The sequence below is a fragment of the Eleutherodactylus coqui genome, chromosome 1 (assembly GCF_035609145.1).
Source record: "Eleutherodactylus coqui strain aEleCoq1 chromosome 1, aEleCoq1.hap1, whole genome shotgun sequence".
NCBI classification, from domain to species: domain Eukaryota; kingdom Metazoa; phylum Chordata; class Amphibia; order Anura; family Eleutherodactylidae; genus Eleutherodactylus; species Eleutherodactylus coqui.
In genome coordinates, this window is record NC_089837.1 from 51,957,869 (window position 1) to 51,979,391 (window position 21,523).

The 21,523-nt window shown below is 43.5% G+C and overlaps 1 protein-coding gene across 3 annotated transcripts in view; it reads left to right on the forward strand.

Annotated features, from left to right (window-relative positions):
* LOC136620888 (cytochrome P450 2K6-like) overlaps positions 1 to 21,308 on the forward strand; it is a 63,242-nt gene extending 41,934 nt beyond the window's left edge. For all 3 annotated transcript variants that reach the window (XM_066595943.1, XM_066595951.1, XM_066595960.1), the window contains 5 exons: positions 5,464 to 5,640; positions 15,413 to 15,548; positions 15,853 to 16,037; positions 17,584 to 17,725; positions 18,689 to 21,308. In XM_066595943.1, the coding sequence (XP_066452040.1) occupies positions 5,464 to 5,640; positions 15,413 to 15,548; positions 15,853 to 16,037; positions 17,584 to 17,725; positions 18,689 to 18,867 (819 nt within the window). In that variant the 3' untranslated portion in view covers positions 18,868 to 21,308. The remainder of the gene's footprint in view (positions 1 to 5,463; positions 5,641 to 15,412; positions 15,549 to 15,852; positions 16,038 to 17,583; positions 17,726 to 18,688) is intronic.
* The last annotated feature ends 215 nt before the right edge of the window (positions 21,309 to 21,523 follow it).

The window sequence follows — 21,523 nt, forward strand, 5'->3', positions numbered from 1 at the left end:
GACTCCTCAAACTTTCCAAGGACCTGGCAGATGTCTGCCAACCAGGCCCACTCTTCTGAAAATAATTGAGGAGGCTGACTCCCACTGCGCCGCCCATGTTGGAGTTGGTATTCCACTATAGCTCTACGCTGCTCATAGAGCCTGGCCAACATGTGGAGCGTAGAGTTCCACCGTGTGGGCACGTCGCACAGCAGTCGGTGCACTGGCAGATTAAACCGATGTTGCAGGGTGCGTAGGGTGGCAGCGTCCGTGTGGGACTTGCGGAAATGTTCGCAGAGCCGGCGCACCTTTACGAGCAGGTCTGACAAGCGTGGGTAGCTTTTCAGAAAGCGCTGAACCACCAAATTAAAGACGTGGGCCAGGCATGGCACGTGTGTGAGGCTGCCGAGCTGCAGAGCCGCCACCAGGTTACGGCCATTGTCACACACGACCATGCCCGGTTGGAGGCTCAGCGGCGCAAGCCAACGGTCGGTCTGCTCTGTTAGACCCTGCAGCAGTTCGTGGGCCGTGTGCCTCTTATCTCCTAAGCTGAGTAGTTTCAGCACGGCCTGCTGACGCTTGCCCACCGCTGTGCTGCAACGCCGCGCGACACCGACTGCTGGTGACGTCCTGCTGCTGCTGACACATCTAGATTGCGAGACAGAGGTTGCGGAGGAGGAGGAGGAGTGTGGTTTAGTGGAGGAAGCATACACCGCCGAAGATACCACCACCGAGCTGGGGCCTGCAATTCTGGGGGTGGGTAGGACGTGAGCGGTCCCAGGCTCTGACTCTGTCCCAGCCTCCACTAAATTCACCCAATGTGCCGTCAGGGAGATGTAGTGGCCCTGCCCGCCTGTGCTTGTCCACGTGTCCGTTGTTAAGTGGACCTTGGCAGTAACCGCGTTGCTGAGGGCGCGTACAATGTTGCGGGAGACGTGGTCGTGCAGGGCTGGGATGGCACATCGGGAAAAGTAGTGGCGACTGGGAACTGAGTAGCGCGGGGCCGCCGCCGCCATCAAACTTTTGAAGGACTATGTTTCCACAACCCTATACGGCAGCATCTCAAGGCTGATAAATTTGGCTATGTGGACGGTTAACGCTTGAGTGTGCGGGTGCGTGGCGGCGTACTTGCGCTCAAAGACTTGCGCTAGCGACGGCTGGACGGTGCGGTGCGAGACATTGCTGGATGGGGCCGAGGACAGCGGAGGTGAGGGTGTGGGTGCAGGCCAGGAGACGGTAGTGCCTGTGTCCTCAGAGGGGGGTTGGATCTCAGTGGCAGGTTGGGGCACAGGGGGAGAGGCAGCGGTGCAAACCGGAGGCGGTGAACGGCCTTCGTCCTACCTTGTGGGGTGCTTGGCCATCATATGTCTGCGCATGCTGGTGGTGGTGAGGCTGTTGGTGGTGGCTCCCCAGCTGTTCTTGGCGCGACAAAGGTTGCACACCACTGTTCGTCGGTCGTCAGGCGTCTCTGTGAAAAACTGCCAGACCTTAGAGCACCTCGGCCTCTGCAGGGTGGCATGGCGCGAGGGTGCGCTTTGGGAAACAGTTGGTGGATTGTTCGGTCTGGCCCAGCCTCTACCCCTGGCCACCGCACTGCCTCTTGCAACCTGCCCTGCTGCTGCCCTTGCTTCCCTTCTGAAGACCTGTCCTGAGTAGGCGTTGCAAACCAGGTGGGGTCAGTCACCTCATCGTCCTGCTGCTCTTCCTCCGAATCCTCTGTGCGCTCCTCCCTCGGACTTACTGCCCTTACTATTACCTCACCGATAGACAACTGTGTCTCATCGTCATCGTCCTCCTCACCCACTGAAAGGTCTTGAGACAGTTGCCGGAAGTCCCCAGCCTCATCCCCCAGACCCCGGGAACTTTCCAATGGTTGGGCATCTGTGACGATAAACTCCTCTGGTGGGAGAGGAACCACTGCTGCCCAATCTGAGTAGGGGCCCGAGAACAGTTCCTGGGTGTCTTCCCGCTCCTGAGCATGTGTCATTGTAGTGGAGTGAGGAGGCTGGGAGGAAGGAGGAGCAGCAGCCAGAGGATTCGGATTTGCAGCACTGGACGGCGCAGAACTGTGGGTGGATGATAGGTTGCTTGAAGCACTTTCTGCCATCCACGACAGGACCTGCTCACACTGCTCATTTTCTAATAAAGGTCTCCCGCGTGGACCCATTAATTGTGCGATGAATGTGGGGACGCCAGAAACGTGCCTCTCTCCTAATCGCGCAGCAGTCGGCTGCGATACACCTGGATCAGGAGCTCGGCCTGTGCCCACACCCTGACTTGGCCCTCCGCATCCTCGGCCGCGTCCACGTCCTCTAGGCCTACCCCTACCCCTCAGCATGCTGTATTAACAGTGATTTGATTTCCCAGCCAGGAAATAAATTGGCGCAAGCCTGCAGGCCAAATAGAATTTTTGCCCTTTTTTTTAAAAGGAAAGGCCCACTGACTATATTCAATCAATAATGTGTTGTGGCCCTGCTGTGTGTCACAGAACTGCAGTGTTATTAACTGCAGCAGAGCGGTGATTTCCCAGCCAGGAAATAAATTGGCGCAAGCCTGCAGGCCAAATAGAATTTTTGCCCTTTTTTTTTTAAAGGAAAGGCCCACTGCGTATATTCAATCAATAAAATATGTCTTCTGGCCCTGCCTACACAATTCTGTCCCTGGAGTATTTATTACTGCAGGGCGCAATGCTCTGCACGGCCGATTTGGAAAAAAAAAAAAAAGTGCAACACTGCTAACAGCAGCCTCCACAGTACTGCACACTGTTAGATGTGGCCCTAAGAAGGACCGTTGGGGTTCTTGAAGCCTACACTAACTCCTAACACTCTCCCTACAGCAGCTCCAACAGTATAGCACGGTCCCTCAGCTATCTCACAACGCATCTGAGGCGAGCCACGGGAGGGGCCGACTTTTATACTCGGGTGACATCTGATCTCCCCAGCCACTCACAGCAGGGGGGTGGTATAGGGCTGGAACATCACAGGGGGAAGTTGTAATGCCTTCCCTGTCTTTCAATTGGCCAGAAAAGCGCGCTAACGTCTCAGAGAGAAAAGTGAAAGTAACCCGAACATCGCGTGGTGCTCGTTACGAGTAACGAGCATCCCGAACATCCTAATATTCGCCCGAGCATCAAGCTCAGACGAGTACGTTCGCTCATCTCTAGTTGGGACCCATTAACTTTTCCTATTTATGACATATTCAATGCTCGTGCCAAATTTCATGTTTTTATGACATCGGGAAGTGAGAGAATCAGGTTATGTACGTAAAACTTGGATGCTAATTCTTTTGCACTAGAATTAAATCAAGTGGGAACCCATTAACTTTTCCTATTTATGACATAATCAATGCCCGTGCCAAATTTGATGTTTTCACTGCATCGGGAAGTGAGAGAATTAGATTCCATACATAAAATTTGGACGCTAATTCTTTTGCACTTAGAATTGAATAATTGAGTTGGGACCCATTAACTTTTCATATTTATGACACAATAAATGCCCGTGCCAAATTTTAAGATTCTATTACACCAAGAAGTGAGAGAATTAGATTTTGTACGTAAAATGTGGACGCTAATTCTTTTGCGCTTAGAATTGAACAATCTAGTTGGGACCTATTAACTTTTCCAATTTATGACATAATCAATGATCGTGACAAATTTCAAGTTTCTATGACACCGAAAAGTGAGAGAATTAGATTCCGTACATAAAATTTGGATGCTAATTCTTTGCGCTTAGAATTGATTAATGGAGTTGGGACCCATTTACTTTTCCAATTTATGACATAATCTATGCTCACGCCAAATTTCATGTTTCTACAACATCGGGAAGTTGGAGAATTAGTGGTGAGTCAGTCGGTGAGGGCTTTCGTCTTTATATATATATACTAGCTATTATACCCGGCTTCGCCCGAGTTAATTTGGTACTGGTGCTTATCTGGTGTTCACACGGAAAATCGTATGAAGTCATGGTTACATTAGAGATACCGGAAAAACATATGTTCACCATTTTTCATAGTTCTCTGCGTTACCCAGGAAACACCACGGGGAGGTAACTATGCAACATTTCCTTTATATAAAATGACATCAGGAAGTGAGAGAATTAGATTCCATACCTAAAATTTGGATGCTAATACTTTTGCACTTAGAATTGAATAATCAAGTCGGGACCCATTAACTTTTCCTATTTATGACATAATCAATGGCCGTGCCAAATTTCAAGTTTCTATGACATCGGGAAGTGAGAGAATTAGATTTTGTACGTAAAATGAGGACGCTAATTCTTTTGCGCTTAGAATTGGACAATCGAGTTGGGACCCATTAACTTTTCCTATTTATGACATAATCAATGCCCGTTCCCAATTTCATGTTTATATGACACCAAGAAGTGAGAGAATTAGATTATGTACGTAAAATTTGGACGCTAGTTCTTTTGCGCTAGAATTGAATAATCGCGTTGGGACCCATTAGCTTTTCCTATTTATGACATAATCAATGCTTCTGCCACATTTCGAGTCTCTATGACACCTGGAAGTGTGAGAATTAGATTCCGTACGTAAAATTTGGACGCTAATTCTTTTGTGCATAGAAATGAATAATGAAGTTGGGACCTATTAACTTTTCCTATTTATGACATATTCAATGCTCGTGCCAAATTTTAAGTCTCTATGACACTGGAAAGTGAGAGATTTAGATTCTGTACGTAAAATTGGACGCTAATTCTTTTGCGCTAGAATTGAATAATCGAGTTGGGACCCAATTACTTTTCCTATTTTCGAGATAATCTATGCTTGTGCCAAAATTCATGTTTCTACGACATCGGGAAGTTGGAGAACTTTTGGCGAGTCAGTTAGTGAGTGAGTGAGTCAGTCAGTGAGTCAGTGAGGGCTTTTGTCTTTATGTATATATATATAGATATACCAGTCCTGGGTATAAAGAGGCCATGGGATATATCCTGGTATTGTCCCCTAATATATTTATACATAGTTATTTTATCGCCCCTTAACTGTCTTTTTTCCAGGGTGAATAATCTCAATTTTGTTAGCCTCTCTGGGTATTCCAACTCTCCCATTCCATTTATTAATTTAGTTGCTTTTCCTGCTCCAACTCCAATGTGGCCCACTGCAGTGAATGTGGGTGAAGAGATCTGGAGATCACAGAGGTTCACAAGAGGAGGAGCTCAGCAGATCACTACTAATGACCTGTCCTGAAGATAGATCCTCAGTACTGAAAGGAGTTAAATGCCTGGAAAACCCATTTAACTTATTTTTACATTTTTTATTGCCATAAGGGAATTTAACTTGTGATCGTTTGATCGCTCATACAGCTCTGTGCAGATGTTACACAGAATCTACAGCACCAAAATAGTAGGAAAGTTTTAAGACTATTTAGATGGCTGTTTATTTTGCATTTGGGAAGCAAATGAAGAGTAATAAAATTCAATTTTAGCTTTAAATTCTTTTTCATCCATTCATGTGTTTTTCTCACTGCAGCTATATAACGCATTTCCATCCATAATGCGCTGGTGTTCTAGAATCCAAAAAAAAGTGGCCAAGAATATAAATGAAATGTATGTGTTTATCCAAGAGACTTTCACCAGCCGGAGGAAAGAACTGGATGTAAATGACCAGAGGAATCTTATCGACGCATTTCTGGTGAAGCAACAAAAGGTACTGAAACATTGATACGGCTGTAGTACATCTAAGTTTGCAATAAAGCACAACCATTGGTGACATCACAATGTGTTATCTTTGATTGTTCCCAGCAAGAGAAACCAAGTGATCTTATAGATATGATACCTTTTAATGGCTAACAAAAATACATGATGTTAATGCGAGCTTTCAAACCTACGCAGGGTTCTTTTTCAGGCTTAAATGAAATAGATCTGAAAAGGCACACATACATATGATAAGGAACAGACATAGATGTGATTAATTTGCACTTAAAAGGATACTACAACAGAAATAAAAACATACTTAAATATTTTATGCATTAAACAGGAAATGTGGATCCACGGGACCAACCCACCAAAGCTAAGGCCAGCCCTGGAGTGGTTAGTAACTGACTCCTCAGATAGGCGGACAGTAGACAGGTATTCAGAATAAACTCAGATACAGGAATATAGGCAGAACTGAAAACACATAGACAGAACTCAAGACGGACTACGTACTTGTGGACAGACGCCAAACACCCAAAACACTTACCAGCATACCAGCACGATTACCAGATGGAATAGCTATAAAGGTATGAAAAATTAGTTTATAAATTGGCCAAGTCCCTTAAGCCACGGGTCCAACTTCAAGGGTCCTAGTTGTCTTGCGGTCCCTTTACTAATAAGACAACTCAGGATACCTGCCTATAAGCAAGGCAATCGCCTCAATAAGGGCGGCCCTGCACTGGAACATCAGGTCTGACTATTACTGAAGGGGTAGTACACAAAACCAGATGGAACTGGCAAACAGACGGAACCAGGCGGAACTGGCAGGAGACAGATGCAGGACAGAACAAGGACAGACTGACATGAAGCTGACAGAAAATAAATGTAAGAACAGATGCAGATATGCAAGATGCCTCAGACAGAACAGAAGATCAGAAAACAGACCCAAGACAGAGAGGCAGACATGACACAGATAAGACAGAAGTCAGACTGCAAGACAGAACCCAGAGACCGGGCAAAACTGACACAGAACAGAATGACCAATGAAGGCTGATGATCAATGAAGTCATGAACTAACAAACACCAATTCAAAGGCAACCAGGAAGTGTATCTGCTCACCTTAAATAGGGTAGTAATGCCTAATTAACCTCACAGGTGAACACAGGCAGAAAGCTGGTTAACCCGGTCAGTGCTAATTAACCCTCTCAGTGCTGGACAAAAAGAGAAAGTAAGGGCAGTGACCTTACAAAATAGTCACTGATAAAAATGTGAAGGTTTTATGGTCTTTGAATTAGTGTTAGAGGGTCACCAGGTCAGCAGTGTTATCTGTGCTATAGATGTCTCATACTTCCCAGTAACACATCGTCTTGAACAATTTAACCCTCTATTGAAAGTGTCAAAAGTACATTTGTATTCCTAAATTCTTCTATGGCTTTGTGATTTGAAATTGCCTTTCAGTATAATAACCTTCATATAGTCTATGCTGTGTCTGTGACTAGAAAAGTGCTCCGCCACCAGTAATTCTATCTTTCTTTCTTTAATTGTGTGGCAGTGAGATCTCATCCTTGCTTTCAGTTTCTGTTCTGTTTCTCCAATATAAAGCCCCCCCAACAGTACATTTACGGCACAGGATCAGGTACACAACATCGAACATGGAACATGTGAATGTCCCGAAGATCTTATAGTTCTACTGTGTGCTGGGGATTTGTATCCTGTCCATGGTCAGTACATGTGAGCAGGTGTTGCAGCTCCTTACATTGCAGGGATAAGTTCCTTTTTGTGTGTAGGAGGGCAATGGACTCCTGATTATAAAGTTCCTCAAATTTGGGGGTTTCCTGTAACACAGAAGAGGAGAGTCCGAGAATATGGTTTTCAGACAGTCATTCTTGTGTAGGGTATGATGGAGTTTCTTTGCAGTTTTCCTTAGTACCTCTAGTTCTGTTGTTTGTTCTGTGTAATCTGATCTGCAATTACATTTAATATATTCTCTTGAGGGGTTTTAGCTATAGGGAACGTGGAGTTAGCAATGGTACTGGGCCTTTCCTGAGCAGTGCTGGCCAATCCGTAAGCAGCATGAAGTGTCTGTGAATTGACAGAGGGGTCCAGGGACAGGCCATAGAGTAGGTCACCAGGTAAAATCCCTTTCCCCCTCGGTTCTGGGACCAATTTTGACCCAAAGACTGGGGAGTGACTTTAAGGCTTTGTTCATATCTGTATTATAGAGTCTGTTGTTGGCCTCTGTCGCAGATGCTTTAATTTTTTGTTTTTTTAATCAAGATTTATTGGTATTTTTCATATTTTACAGACATAACTTGAAAGCCAAAAGAAGAATTCTCCCGGTTCTTATTCAGGACTGTGAGCATGACTTGTACATTTAAGCACAATATCTTGTACTCAAAGCTTCTTTATTTAAAGGCTTAAAGGAGCCAGGGTGGAGAAGAAAGAAGGGGGAAAGGGACATGGGGGAAGGGTAAGATAGGTGGGAATAGGACAAGACAAGGGGGATGGGGGAGTTGTACTCTGGACGCTGCTTCAGTAGGGGCCACAAAACTCCCCAAATCATCTTCTGATACTAGGGCCAAGTCTGGGACCCTGTACGGAGCCACAACTCTACAAGCCAAGGTATCGACAACTCTGAATGGACCGTTCACTCGCATCTAGGAAATAAGTGATAAAAAGCATGGCACATGTCCTTCTTTAAGTTCTCAATTTGAGAGCCTGCCAGGGGTTTCACATCTGCACAAATCCATCATGCTTTCCCCTCGACCAGCTTGAGAGTTCTTTCAGATTACAAATCAGGTCTACCTTCTCTTTCCACTGGGCCACAGAGGGAGGGAACCTCGGGAGCCATAAAAGGGGAATCAGGGCCTTAGCCGCATCCAGCATGAAAGCAATCAGCCTATTCTTCAATGGATGAAAGCCTACAGAAGGTCTCCAAAGAAAGATCATGTCTGCTGATAGTTCAGGCCTGGTGAGAGGCGCTGCAGAACAATCTCTACCTCTTTCCAAAAAGGGCCAATGATTGTGCATTCCCTCCAGATGTGCAGATAAGAGCCCAAGTCTGAATTACATCTCCAGCATCTATCATGAGGGGCTAGTTTATAGGCAAATAGCCATTGTGGAGTTTTGTACCATCTCACCAAGAGTTTATAATGGCTCTCCTGCATTAAGATACAGGGAGAAAGCCCTAAGCAGTTTTCAGAATTAATTTTATGTCATTTGAGGAGAGTGAGATATTTAGTTCCCTTTCCCAAGAAATTAGGAAGGAGGTCTTAGAAGAGATAGACGGAGAAACAAAACTACTCCGTAGGTTAGTTATCTTTCTTAGCCTGTGAGTCTTCTCTTCTAATAGTCTTTGAAAAGGCGTCTTTGGTCTGGTGGACTTAAAGATTTTAAAGAATTTACCTAGAGAGTGAGTTACATGAGATGTCTGTAGAAAAGAGAACTTGTGATTGGGTAGCAGGGTTTGAAGAATCTTAGCTGGCTTTCCATGAGCCTGAACCTAAAGATCACCTACTGTTTCTTCAGAGAATCTTCTCCACACACTAACTGTCAAAGGGTCGGATGGGATCTCAAGCAGACTGAACAAAGCTCGCAGTGGAAGGATCGGGGAAGGCCTAGGGGCCAAAGAACTCCCCAGGTCATCCCAGGTCTCGCAAGGCCCCTAATCAGGGGGCTAAAATTAGTCACTCTGTATTTGAGTTTGGCTGGGAACCATAGGTCCTCCAGAAGGGTATCTCAATACGAACCCTTTGCCAGATGGAACAGTAAAGGGTCCCTAATGGGGTGAGTAAGCTCCATCCAGTAGTTAATCTGAATTGCTTATAAAAGTCCCTGATACAAGGTAAATCAATCCCTCCTTCTGATCGCTATCTTATCATTCAACTATAGGCTAAACGGGATCTCTTCTGCCTCTAGACATAGCCTGAAAAAATCCTTGGAAGAGTCTCAAAGAAAGTCTGTGGCAGGAATATCGGGAGCATGCGAAGTTTGTAAAGGATTGTCAGAAGCACATACAATATTAGTATATTCTTTCTGCCAAACCAGGAGATAAATGGCAACTCATAGGCGTGGAGCATTTTCCTAACTTGGGCTACAAGGGGCCGAAAATTAAATGTGTAAAGGTCTTTGGCTTTTTTGGTGTGTTTAATGCCTAAGTAATAAATTGATGAGTTGGACCACGGAAAGGGCGAGCTGGATTTTAAGTAGCCGCAGCAAGAGTCCAGAACAGAGACATTTAATACAGTAGATTTGGAGAAATTAACTTTAAAGTTTGTCAGGGTACAGAAATCCTCGAGTAGTGAGGTTAATCTACGTATGCCATTTTCTTGCTCGGAAATTACAAACATGATGTCATCTGCAAAGGCTGCAGCTGATAACGTATGGTGACCAATGCTCAAACCTTTTATATTAGGGTCCTGCCTAACACTTTGAAGAAGGAGTTCGATTGCAAGAATAAAAAGGGTTGGGGACAGTGGGCAACCCTGACGAGTCCCATTGCGGATATCAAACGGGGTGGACAGTATTTCATTAATTTTCAATCTTGCGTAGGGTTTAGTATAAAGTGAGAAAATTGCGGAGATGAAAGGAGGGGGAAGGGTAAAGTGGCGGAGGGCTGCTTCCATGTAAATACAGCTCACCCTATCGAAGGCCTTCTCTGCGTCAGTTCCTACGAAAACCAAAGGGATGCATTGGGACTGAGCATATTTTGCGGCATTAAACAACCTAAGGCAATTGTCTCTACCTTCTCTTCCTTTAATAAAACCAGATTGTTCACTATTTATTAAAGAAGGGATGTAGTCTTCTAGTCGTTTGGTTAGAAACTTGGCCGAAAGCTTAACGTCTAAATTTATCAGTGAGATTGCTGCACAATTCTGGGTCTTTCCCCTCTTTTTGTATAAGCGTGATGTGTGCTTCTTGGGACTGCTTGGGAGGGACCCTCCTTGTAACAACTCATTAAAGAGATCTTTTAATCGCGGGACCAAAATTGATTTAAACGCTTTATTGTATACTTTGAATAGGCCATCAGGACCAGGGCTTTTCCCTGCTGTGCATGATCCTATGATATTCTAAATTTCTAGGGATGAGACCGGGGCTAATAAAGTCTCGGCATCGGTCATACCCAACCTAGGGAGATGTAAAGTGTTCAGAAATGTATCAATCTTTTCCTTAATTGCTTGTGGGCCAGTATGTGTATCTTGACCTCTGAGGTTGTACAGGTGTGAGTAGAACTGCTATTTCTACAGTTTAGCATACTGCTTCACCTGAGTTTTTATTGAATTAATGTGGTTTCTACTGCAGGTTTTTTAAATTAAGGCAGACATAAACTTACTTCCTCTATTCCCATGGGCATAAACCACATGTTTAAGAAATAGGTGTTTCTTATTGAATTTAGATTCCAGACAGTTTCGCAGATCCTGCCTCAGAGAAGTTAGTTCCTCCAGGTTACTTTTAGTTTGAGAGCTTTTCACAGCTTGTTCTAATATTGCTATTTGAGAGAGTTTTTTTTAATCAATTTCTTTCTGTTGCTGTTTTTTGATTCTAGTCCCCAAATCAACCAAGAGACCTCTCACAAAAGCCTTGTGGGCTTCCCAGACCATCAGAAACTGCAGGTCTCCTGTAGAATTTAATTGAAAGTATTCTTGCACTAACTCGGAAATACGGGCCCTCTCTAGAACCGCATCCAATAAGGAATTGTTAAGTCACCATCTCCACTCCCTTGTAGCTTCCCAAAAGGGGTGTATGTCAATATGTAACGGGGCATGGTCTGAGATCGTCATATAGTCTATACTGGCTTTTCCCAGGTGCACCAGAAGGTTCGAGGAGACAATTGGATAATCAAGCCTCTGGAAGGAGGAGTGGATTGTAGAATAGTAGGTAAAATCTTTAGTAGAGGGGTGTAATCACCGCCAAGCATGTACTACGGCTAACCTTTGGAGTCGCTGACTCAACATCCTCAGTTTCCTCTGCGAGACCTGGGAGCGACCCACTGACGAATCTAGTAAAGGGTTTAGAGTTAAATTCCAGTCCCCACCCAGTACAACCTGGCCGACGGTGAACTGCCTGAGTACCTCCAGTTGTTTGACTAACCAGGTAACCTGGTCTCCGTTGGGCGCATACAGATTTGCAAAGGTCAGCTTAGTATTATTAAGTGAGCCCCTAAGGAAGAGAACCCTCCCCTCTCCATCCGAATATTGCACTTCACATTTAAAAGTTATGGATTTGTGGAACAGGATAGAAACCCCCTTTGAGGCCAATGTGGGATGTGAATTGTGGAAACTTTGAGGGAAGAGTCTTCCCGGTAAGGCAAAAGCATTTATTGCCCTTAAAGTGTGTTTCCTGTAAGAGAAGGACTTTCGTACTGTACCTTTTGAGAAGAAGGGATAGATTGTGTCTCTTAAGAGGTGAGTTGAGACCTTGAAAGTGGTAACACGGGTGGTATCCATTTCAGAGCATGGATATCAGAAATAGGAAGGGACTTCGTTACCAGCTTGGACCGCTAAAAGAGAGTAAACGGCAAAATCCAAGTGTAAGCAATACCTTAGATGGATCAATCAAGTTTTCCTCAGAGTACCTAAGTCCCCTGTAGTAGGGAAGGGGGGAGGGGCGAAGGAGAGCACAAGCAAGGAATGAAATAATGGGATGGGAGGGCAGGGTCAAAAAAAGCACAATAAATTATCCCAACAAGACTGTTTAGCTAAAAATAGTAAACTGAGCTGCAGTTGTCTTAAGAGATTACATATATGTGCATATATGTGAGGCAAGCACAACACACTCAACTGAACGTCAGTTAGTGAATGGATTTAGCCTGATCGGTGCAGGCACACCTAGGACAGAAACTTCAGGAGAGGTAGTGATATTCCTACTAAAGGAGAGAAAAAGAACAATGTCAGCCTAGATTAGGCTGTAAACCATATAACTTTAGTTGATTAGTTGACCGGCTGGCTTGAAATAAGGTTGGATACATCTCCATCAGTTAAGACAGTCAGAGCTGCGGCAACAGGCACACAAGTTATATTTCCAGCCGGATACAGGTTTCAACAAATAATAGTTATTTAAACATAAGGTGTCACCACATGCTGCTTTCTCCCTGTTCTTCTTCTTCTTGCTCCTGGGTGATTTAGCGTTACCCGCCAACTGCCCGGCTTCAGCTGTAGGCAAGTGGGGAAAGTTTGGTAGCTCCCGGAGGGGTAGCCAGTGGGAGAGGTCGATCGGGTCTATACCAAGATGTTGCCAGCACCCTTTTAAATCTTCAAGAGAGTGTATATTATATCTCTTGCCTTTGTGGTTAAAAGCTAATCCAAAGGGGAACAGCCACGCATATCTTATGTCCTTTGCTCTAAGTGCCTCAAGGAGCGGACGTAGTAGACGGCGTTTAGCCAGGGTGAAAGGCACTCCTCCATAATGCATATTCTGGCGGTTTCTCGCTGCCCCAAGAATAGCCAGCACATCCAGAAAGGACAATAGATTACATATAATGTCTCTAAGTGGCTCCGAACTAGTGGGTATTGGTCGTAGTGCTCTGTGGATACGCTCGATGGTGATAGTAGCTGCTCTGTCCGAACCCAGAAGTGATGCAAAGAGTTCAAGTGTAACTTTAGGAAGAGCTTCCGGCACCCATGATTCTGGCAATCCTTTTATGCGAACATTGCTGCGTCTGTTTCGATTTTCTAGATCCTCCTGCATCAGGAGCGCTTTGTTCAAGTGAGAGTGCTGCTCACTCAAAGCCTGGGCCATCTCCAAAGAATGGGTGGTGATAGCAGATGAGGACATCTCCAACTCCTCCACTCTTCTCCCCATATTTCTAACCTCCTCCTTTATTTCAGCAAGATCTGCCAAAGCGGGATGCATAGCTCTGGAGAGCAGCTAATTCATAAATTCCTGGAGATCTTCTCATTATCTTCCCCTTCTGATGAGGCTTCATCCTCCCGCTCTGCACTGAGAGCCGCTACAGCCTCCTGGCTCAGTGCCATCTTGCCGGCCACAGGGGGAGAGTGAGCAGTCCGGTCTTTTATATACCTCTGCAGGTCTGCATGACCTCTGGCCGGGCGAGGAGTTCCCATGTGTTCTCCCGCCTTCTCTCTTGCAGGTTTCACCATCCTCTGCATCTAGTAGCCGCTGTGAGAGGTCCCGGTAAATGCCGGTGCTAGGGAGCTCTGCTCTCAAGCAGCCATTTCACTCCGAGGTCAGGCTCCGCCCCCCAGATGCTTTAATTTTTGACAGGAAAAGAAAAGCATACAAAAACTCCACCTAAAGAAAAAAGGAGGACGTTACCTCAAAAAATTTTAGAATTGAGACCAGACTATTAGTGCTGCATGTAAAACACATAGGACACTGGAGCCTTTTGAATTATAAAACTCAGCTTGATATTGAATTTTAAACAAAGGAGGAATTAGATAATTATAATATACATTTCCATAGTAATCCAAATTCAGTAAGGGAGAGATCAGGAGTAGATTAAGTCTACTATGGGTCCTGGATAGAGATGAGGGAGCATACTCGTTAAGTGACAATACTCGAGCGAGTATCGTCCTTTTTGAGTACCTGTCTGTTCGTCGGAAAAGATTCGGGTGCCGGCGGGGGTGAGCGGTGGGTTGTGGGAGTGAGCAGGGGGGAGCGGGGGGTGAGAGATCTCACCTCGTTCCCCCTGCCACCCCCCCTGCTACCCGCCAGCACCCGAACCTTTTCTGACGAGCAGACAGGTACTCGAAAATGACGATACTCGCTCGAGTATTGTCCCTTAACGAGTATGCTCGCTCATCTCTAGTCCTGGACTATTCAAAGATTGTGAGCCTTGCACCAGTCTAGAGTTTTAAAGTGACCTCACACTTACTAAATGGATATGGTACCAGAACCAAATGAACTATATAGATATAATACCAAAAGCAAGCTTAGTACATATATACAATACTAGAATTGATATATTGATATATACTGCATAGATGTAGTACTAGAACCAAGCTTATTACATGTATATGGTACCAGAACCAAACTTCAATGATACGATACTAGAACCAAGCCTACTAAGTAGATACAGTACAAAAACAAAGCTTTCTACATAATACAGTACCATAACCAAGTTTACTAGACGGGTGCAGTATGAGAACCAAGATTACTACATAGGTACGGTACCAGAATTGAGCTTGTCAAATAAATACAATAACAGAACTGAGCTTACTAGGTAGGTACAATACCAGAACCAAGCTTGCTGCATAGATACAGTATGAGAACTAAGCTTGCTGCATTGATATGGGAAAAAAGATACACCAATCACAGTATACAATAGACATAGTTGCTTTCCCTTATTTTATAGTATAGAAAAGTTTCAGCAGCAAAAACCACACCAAATGATTTTTTTGTCAGTTTTTGGTGCAGAAATGTTGTAGATGTCACCTTATGCATCACAAAGGGAGAAATCAGTGCTAAAAATCCACTGCAGCACAGTGCTCTTCCGAGTCAAACTTAAATGTATGTTAATTCTGAAATGCTGCAGAATGTAGTTCAGGGCAGCATGAACCTGGTGACAGGTTCCTTTATTACTAACATACTCTCACTGAATAAATAAATATTACAAATAATAACACTATATCAGGGCCAAATTATACCCCCAGACCATGACCACATAATACCACCATACTGTTACTATACAGTATACAGAATACAGCACTAAACAGTTCTCACATGTCATTGAGTATCATGATATAATGAGATTTCTGCATTGGTTTATAACATAAGGATATTCCATCTCATTTATGCAACACTAATGTGCACGTGATATGTTTTAGGAAAGCCCTCAATTATACTTCACCAATGAAAACCTAACAACACTTGTTTCGGACCTCTTTGCTGCTGGCATGGAAACAACCTCCACCACCCTGAGATGGGGTCTTCTGCTGATGATAAAATATCCAGAAATCCAAAGTAAGAGACTGTATATACTGTGTATATGTTACATTACACAGTGTGTTGCATGACTAAAGACTATAGTGGAGCCCTAAACTAAATGTGATCAAAACCTATGACACCTGTTCAAATGTTATACAAATATATTACAATGATATGTAAAGGTTTGATGTATAATCCATGTATACGTAACACTTGTGAGAATATAACAATGTGTACTTTATGAAAATGTTCAATAAAAAATATTTGAAAAAAAAAAAAAAAAACCTATGACACAACTTCTTAGTATTTTTTTAATTGATTTATCTTTTATTGGCCATAGGAAAGGTCCAAAGTGAGATTGAGAAAGTTATCGGTGCAGCTGAACCCCAAGTGATTCATCGTAAACAGATGTCGTATACTGATGCCGTCATCCATGAGATTCAGCGTTTTGGAAACATTGTTCCAACCAACCTCCCACATGCTACTACTCAAGATGTTAACTTCAGGGGATATCTTCTGCCCAAAGTCAGTGAAAAAAAAGTTTGAGGCTCTTAGTAGTGTTTTGTGGCAACCTATCCCATTTATCTTGACATGAACAACTTTAGGCCTCATACGCATGTTTTGTGGCAGTTACCGGCACAGCGTTGGAGCCTCAGGTCTAAAAGCCACAGGTCTGGAGAGTAGTCAGGGAAGTGCCAGGGGTCAGCAACAGGAGGTCTCAGTTTGCAGTACAGATGGATGAGGCAGGTAGCGTAGTCAGAGTGGAAGCCAGGGGTTGGTATCAGAATGTCTCAGTTGAATCACAGAGGAGCAGGCAGAAGTGGAGCTTGATCAAGGCTTGGAGCAGAATAATCACGCAATGCATGAAGGGCCAGGCTTGTATAGAGGGCTTAAGCAGAAGCCATGTGGAGCTAGGACAGGTAGGCAAGAACTAAGTAAACAGATCCTGAAACAAAGCTAGGGTATGTAGGGGAACTTGTCCAAAGACCTGGATGGCTCAACAGGGAAAGCAGGAGGTCCCAGGTTTGAGTCCTGATATGGTAATATTTGTCGCAAAGATTCTGTATTCAGTGTCTACAGCATTTTATAGGCCTATACCACCCAATATTCCTCAGGGAGTATGCCATGCAGGGAGTATGACACTGAATTATTTGATTTTGAGCTACTCAAGGGGTCTGGACTTAGCTGCAAGGGCCTTCAGACTATTACCTCAGGAGCAGTCTTGGGTTAGAAGCACTGTAGCAAGTTTCAGAGGGACAAACAGATATAATCAATATAACAGGCCAAGGTCAGGACAGGCGGAGTTCATGCAAAACAGAAAGACAGGCAAGGGGTCAGGTCAGGTGGTTGGAGTGGAAGCCTCTACTGCGACCCCTGTGTGGTGGCCAGCATGTAATTTTAAGAACAGCTCTGATTGACATTAAGGGAAGCTGACTTTGTAATTTCAGCTCTCACTGATTTCAATAACAGCTATGTCTGCAATTACGAGCCACAGCATGGGTCGAAGCAGCGAAGTGCTGCCCATACACTGCTTTATAGTTCCATGTGTATAGATAGAAGTGTTGTTAATTTTTCCCTCTGATCTGTGCACTTGACGAATCCAGTGTCAAAACATGTTTGTGTTGCCTTCTTGTTTATAATAAATGCAAAGGCGTAACTCGAAGCTTCTGGGCCTCAATGCAAAACCTGTAACAGGGCCCTCCAATTTACTGCCCTGCAGATACTGGAATCACATCTATATTGCACAGCACTTTTGTCCTATACCATCCGATATGATGCCGTTATTTATGTGTATGCTACAGAGAGCAGAATGTTCTCTTCTATTTGTGCGGTGTATAGAACACATCATAGCAGCTAGTCTACACCAACTAGCTCAGAGAGAACTGAGAATTAGAGATGCAGCATGTAGATGGGGAAATTGGTGAGAAGTGCAGGATACAAGCCTTGTAATGGCCAGAAATAGTGTTATTCCTCATGTACACACATAGCAAATTATTTTGGAAAGTTATCTGAAAGGGTATGCTTTAAATTCCAATATAAATATGTCATATACACATTTTCAAATCTCCAGGGAATACACGTGATTGCACTGCTGACCTCCGTACTTTATGATAAGGACCATTTTGTAAAACCTGATGAGTTTTACCCAGAACACTTCTTGGATTCAAGTGGAAATTTTGTAAGGAAAGAAGCATTTCTGCCCTTCTCAGCCGGTGAGTAATCTCAGATGTTGTCTTTTAGCGCTTTGGTAGAGTAAAGAGTAGAAAATAGAAATTTTCTCTACTATCAGTCCTAGGCACAGGAGACTAGCACAAATGCAGTGTTGTGGAAGAGAAAATGTTCTTTCCAAGAAAAAGGAGATTGGTTTCCAATGTGCAATAAAAGGAAAACGCCTTGCTTTAATAGTAATGTTGTATGGGTAGTGCAGAGGCAAGGGGGCAGGGGCTATTGTAATCATTGGCAGTGATCCTAAGACATGAGGCTATTAGTAAGTGCCTTATTACATGGTTTTAAGCCCATATTTAAAAAAATATATAAAGCAGCCAACCCCTTTATGACCCAGGTTTCTTTGTTACCCCGAAAGGTAAACAGATGTACTCTAGTTGACAAGGCTACTTCCAGATCTTTACTTAGAGTGACAAAGACCACGATTTCCACTGTGTGTGATCTATCAGGGGTTACCCCTCAAGGTTTCACCAAAAACATCAGGTTTATTGGGGTAATAGCTTTATTAATAACTATTGCACTGATGCTGAATTAAATCCCCAATATGTGCGCTGTTGTGGGTAGGACTACTTTCAAAAAAGGTCAAAAATGCAGGGGATTCCTATTTCAGCCTATTCCAGCCCAGAAGCATCTGAAGCAGGCACCATGGGAGTAGGTCTTGGACTCATATGGTGGCTTTTTAAACAGGTTCGTTTAGGGGTAATTTAAAGAACGGCACATCTGTATTGGGCAATCTGGGAGGCATTTCTACATCAGACACCTTTGGGACATCTATCCAAGGAGAGGATGGTTTTGCCTCTTTTTCATTAATAAATGGTGATGAGCTATGCAAATGTTCAAATTGGGCAAGCCCATTCATATTGTAGCGCCAGGCTCCACAATTTCTTGAAAAAACAGCCAAGTTGAGGTATTTTAGAAACTTTTTATTCTTTTACATTTTATTGTTGTAGGTAAGAGAAGTTGTGTTGGAGAGAGCTTGGCCAAAATGGAGCTCTTTTTGTTCTTCACAAGACTGATGCAGAACTTCACATTCCAGGCTCCTCCTGGGGCTACAGTAGATCTGACCCCTGCACTTGGATTCACAGCTGGACCATTGCCCCATAAGATATGTGCTTTACCTCGTGTGTGACCAATGAGTGTCAACTATAAAAATTCGAATCACTATCTGGATAGGTTTGTGATAAAACATTATCTGCAAAATGGAAGGTCTGCCATGAATAGGATCCCACTATCTAACCAACTTGTATCCTGACTGAATATTCATATGTAAATCTACAATGATTTTGTTATCTATGTATTGATAACCTCTTGTGATGAACTTCAGGTTGTCTGCTTAACAATGTGAACAATGTACACCTCCAAATTGGTCTGGTGGCCGAAGAATTGTAAAGAGTATTTGAGGAGCACTTGCGTAAATCTAGAATATTCATAAAGGTCTGTTATGAAGAGATGATGCCTTTCTAGCCAAGGTCCTCTTAGTCAACATCCTCCAAGCCAACGTCTTTCATAGTTTTCCTTAATTACCTTAAAGCTTTTCCTCTCAAAGCCTTCATAGCCACTATTATCCAATATCCTGTTAGATTCCCTTTTAACATAATAGGGAAAGTTGGGCTGGCAGTCCACGGGCGTTGCGGATTTCCGCCATGGGGGAGCATTATGTCACCGTGATTTTCCGTGTGTTTTCCCACGATGAACCTATCATAATAATAGGTTGATTGCAGAAAATCGCAATTCTTTTATACATGAGCAGAAAATTGCCTGGATTTCCACTCATGTACATCGGGCTGCGCTTTCCATAGCTAATGCTATTGAAAGTGTTCACTGCGTTACCCGAGGGCGGATTATTGCTGCGGGTAACGCACTGCAATATCGCCCATGGACAGGAGGCCTTAGAGTGCCAGGTAAGAGCCAACAGTTGCAAGAAAAAGTAAGTGTATCCTTTGGAATTACCTGGATTTCTGCATCGATTACTAATACAATGTGGACTGACTGTTATCCAAGTCACAGTTATAGACAAACAAAACCAGTAACGCACAAACAGTTGTATCATTTATGCCCTTTATTGAGCAAAGATGCTGGGAGAAACATTAAGTGAACTCCTGTATTTAAAGACCCATTGTTCCACCTTTAGTAGTAGTCATCTCCACAAAATATTTTCTAAAGCTACAAATAAGATTTTTATAACATGGAGGAGAGATTTTGGACCATTCCTCCCTACAATTGTGTTTTAGTTCATCAATATTTCTAAGATGCCTTGTACAGCTTTCTTTAGATCATGCCACAGCATCTCAGTAGGGTTATGTACAGCACTGTGACTTGGCTATTCTAAAACACAACTCTTCTTTCCAAACCATTCTTTAAGGTTCATTTACATGCAAAGACAATCTTTCAAACCATTGACAGATTGACAGTTCTAGAGATCATTTTGCATAAAGTACTAATTGGCACCAATGCCCATTAGCACTTTATCAGCTTCATTTGCATGTAAATGAGCCTCCAGCAGCTGTTTGCAAATCCCAGCATGTGGTCTGGACTTTGCACTCAGCTGCATTGTCTTTGAGTGAGGCTACCCGGGCTGTCAGCTGAATAAAATGTAATCAGCTGCTACTGTGGAGAACACAGTGTGCAGTCCCTGCTATCTCTCTTCAGCTGAACAATAGGGTTTATGCTCACCTAAAAATCTGTAATCAACTGAAAAGTGAAAAATGGAAGCGTTCACACGCAACAATTACTATTAAAAAGCCATCGTTTCAACAAATTTTGAGTGATAGTCGTTGCGTGTAAATGGGGCTTAAGTTGATTTACTTGTGTGCCTTGGGTCATTGTCTTCTGGCATCACCCAATGTCTCTTCAGCTTGAGGTCCTGGACGGGAGTCCTTACATTCTTCTGTAAAATGTTTTAATCCAAACTTAGGGCCATTTTACACTGAACAACACTCTTTCAGATTCTTGATGGATCGCAGAAATCTGAGCGATAATTGTTCAGTGTAAATGCCAGCAGCAACTGACCGACAAATGATAATTAGTTCATTGTTCAGTTTCTTCAGGCATAAAAATCAAACGACGATTGGCCCAAGTAAACAAGCCATCATTTATATATGCTCCACCTCCATTGACTGAGGGATGATCGCTCCTATGTGGAAGCACGGGAGCGATTATTTATGGGACAACTGTTGGATGCTTCAGCTCAAGGATTATAAGGCAACCAGGTCCAGGGGCAGCCAAGGGACCCAAACCATGATGCCCTCTCTACAATGCTTCAACTGTTGGTTTTTGTCTATAATTGTGACTTAGACAACAATCAGACCGCATGCCACTAGTAATCAACACAGAAATCCAGGGAATTCCACGACTCGATTTTCTTGCAAAGCTAGGGTGTGTATGTAGTATGTGTGTAGATATACACTGATTTTTATTTTTTTTTTAGATTTTTTACGTTATTCCCCATGCGGTATAAATGACTTGTTAAACTTATTTTTTCTGAAATTATGACTATGGCATACCACATTTATAGTGTTATTGCTATACTGATTTTTACTATTTTCTTCAATAAAGTACTTAAAAAATCCATGTATTTTTTGTTATATGTTATATAACTTTTATACATTGGTAATATTGTGTGAGGACTTGTTTTTTGTGAGAGTTGATATTTGTATCCGTAGCACTTTGAGAAACATACAACTTTAACATAATATTATTACCATTTTGGCCCCCTGTCCAGGGGCGTTGCAGAGCCGCTGCCCGGGAGCCGGAGCTGCAGACGAATCTCTGCCGGTCAGCCTTAT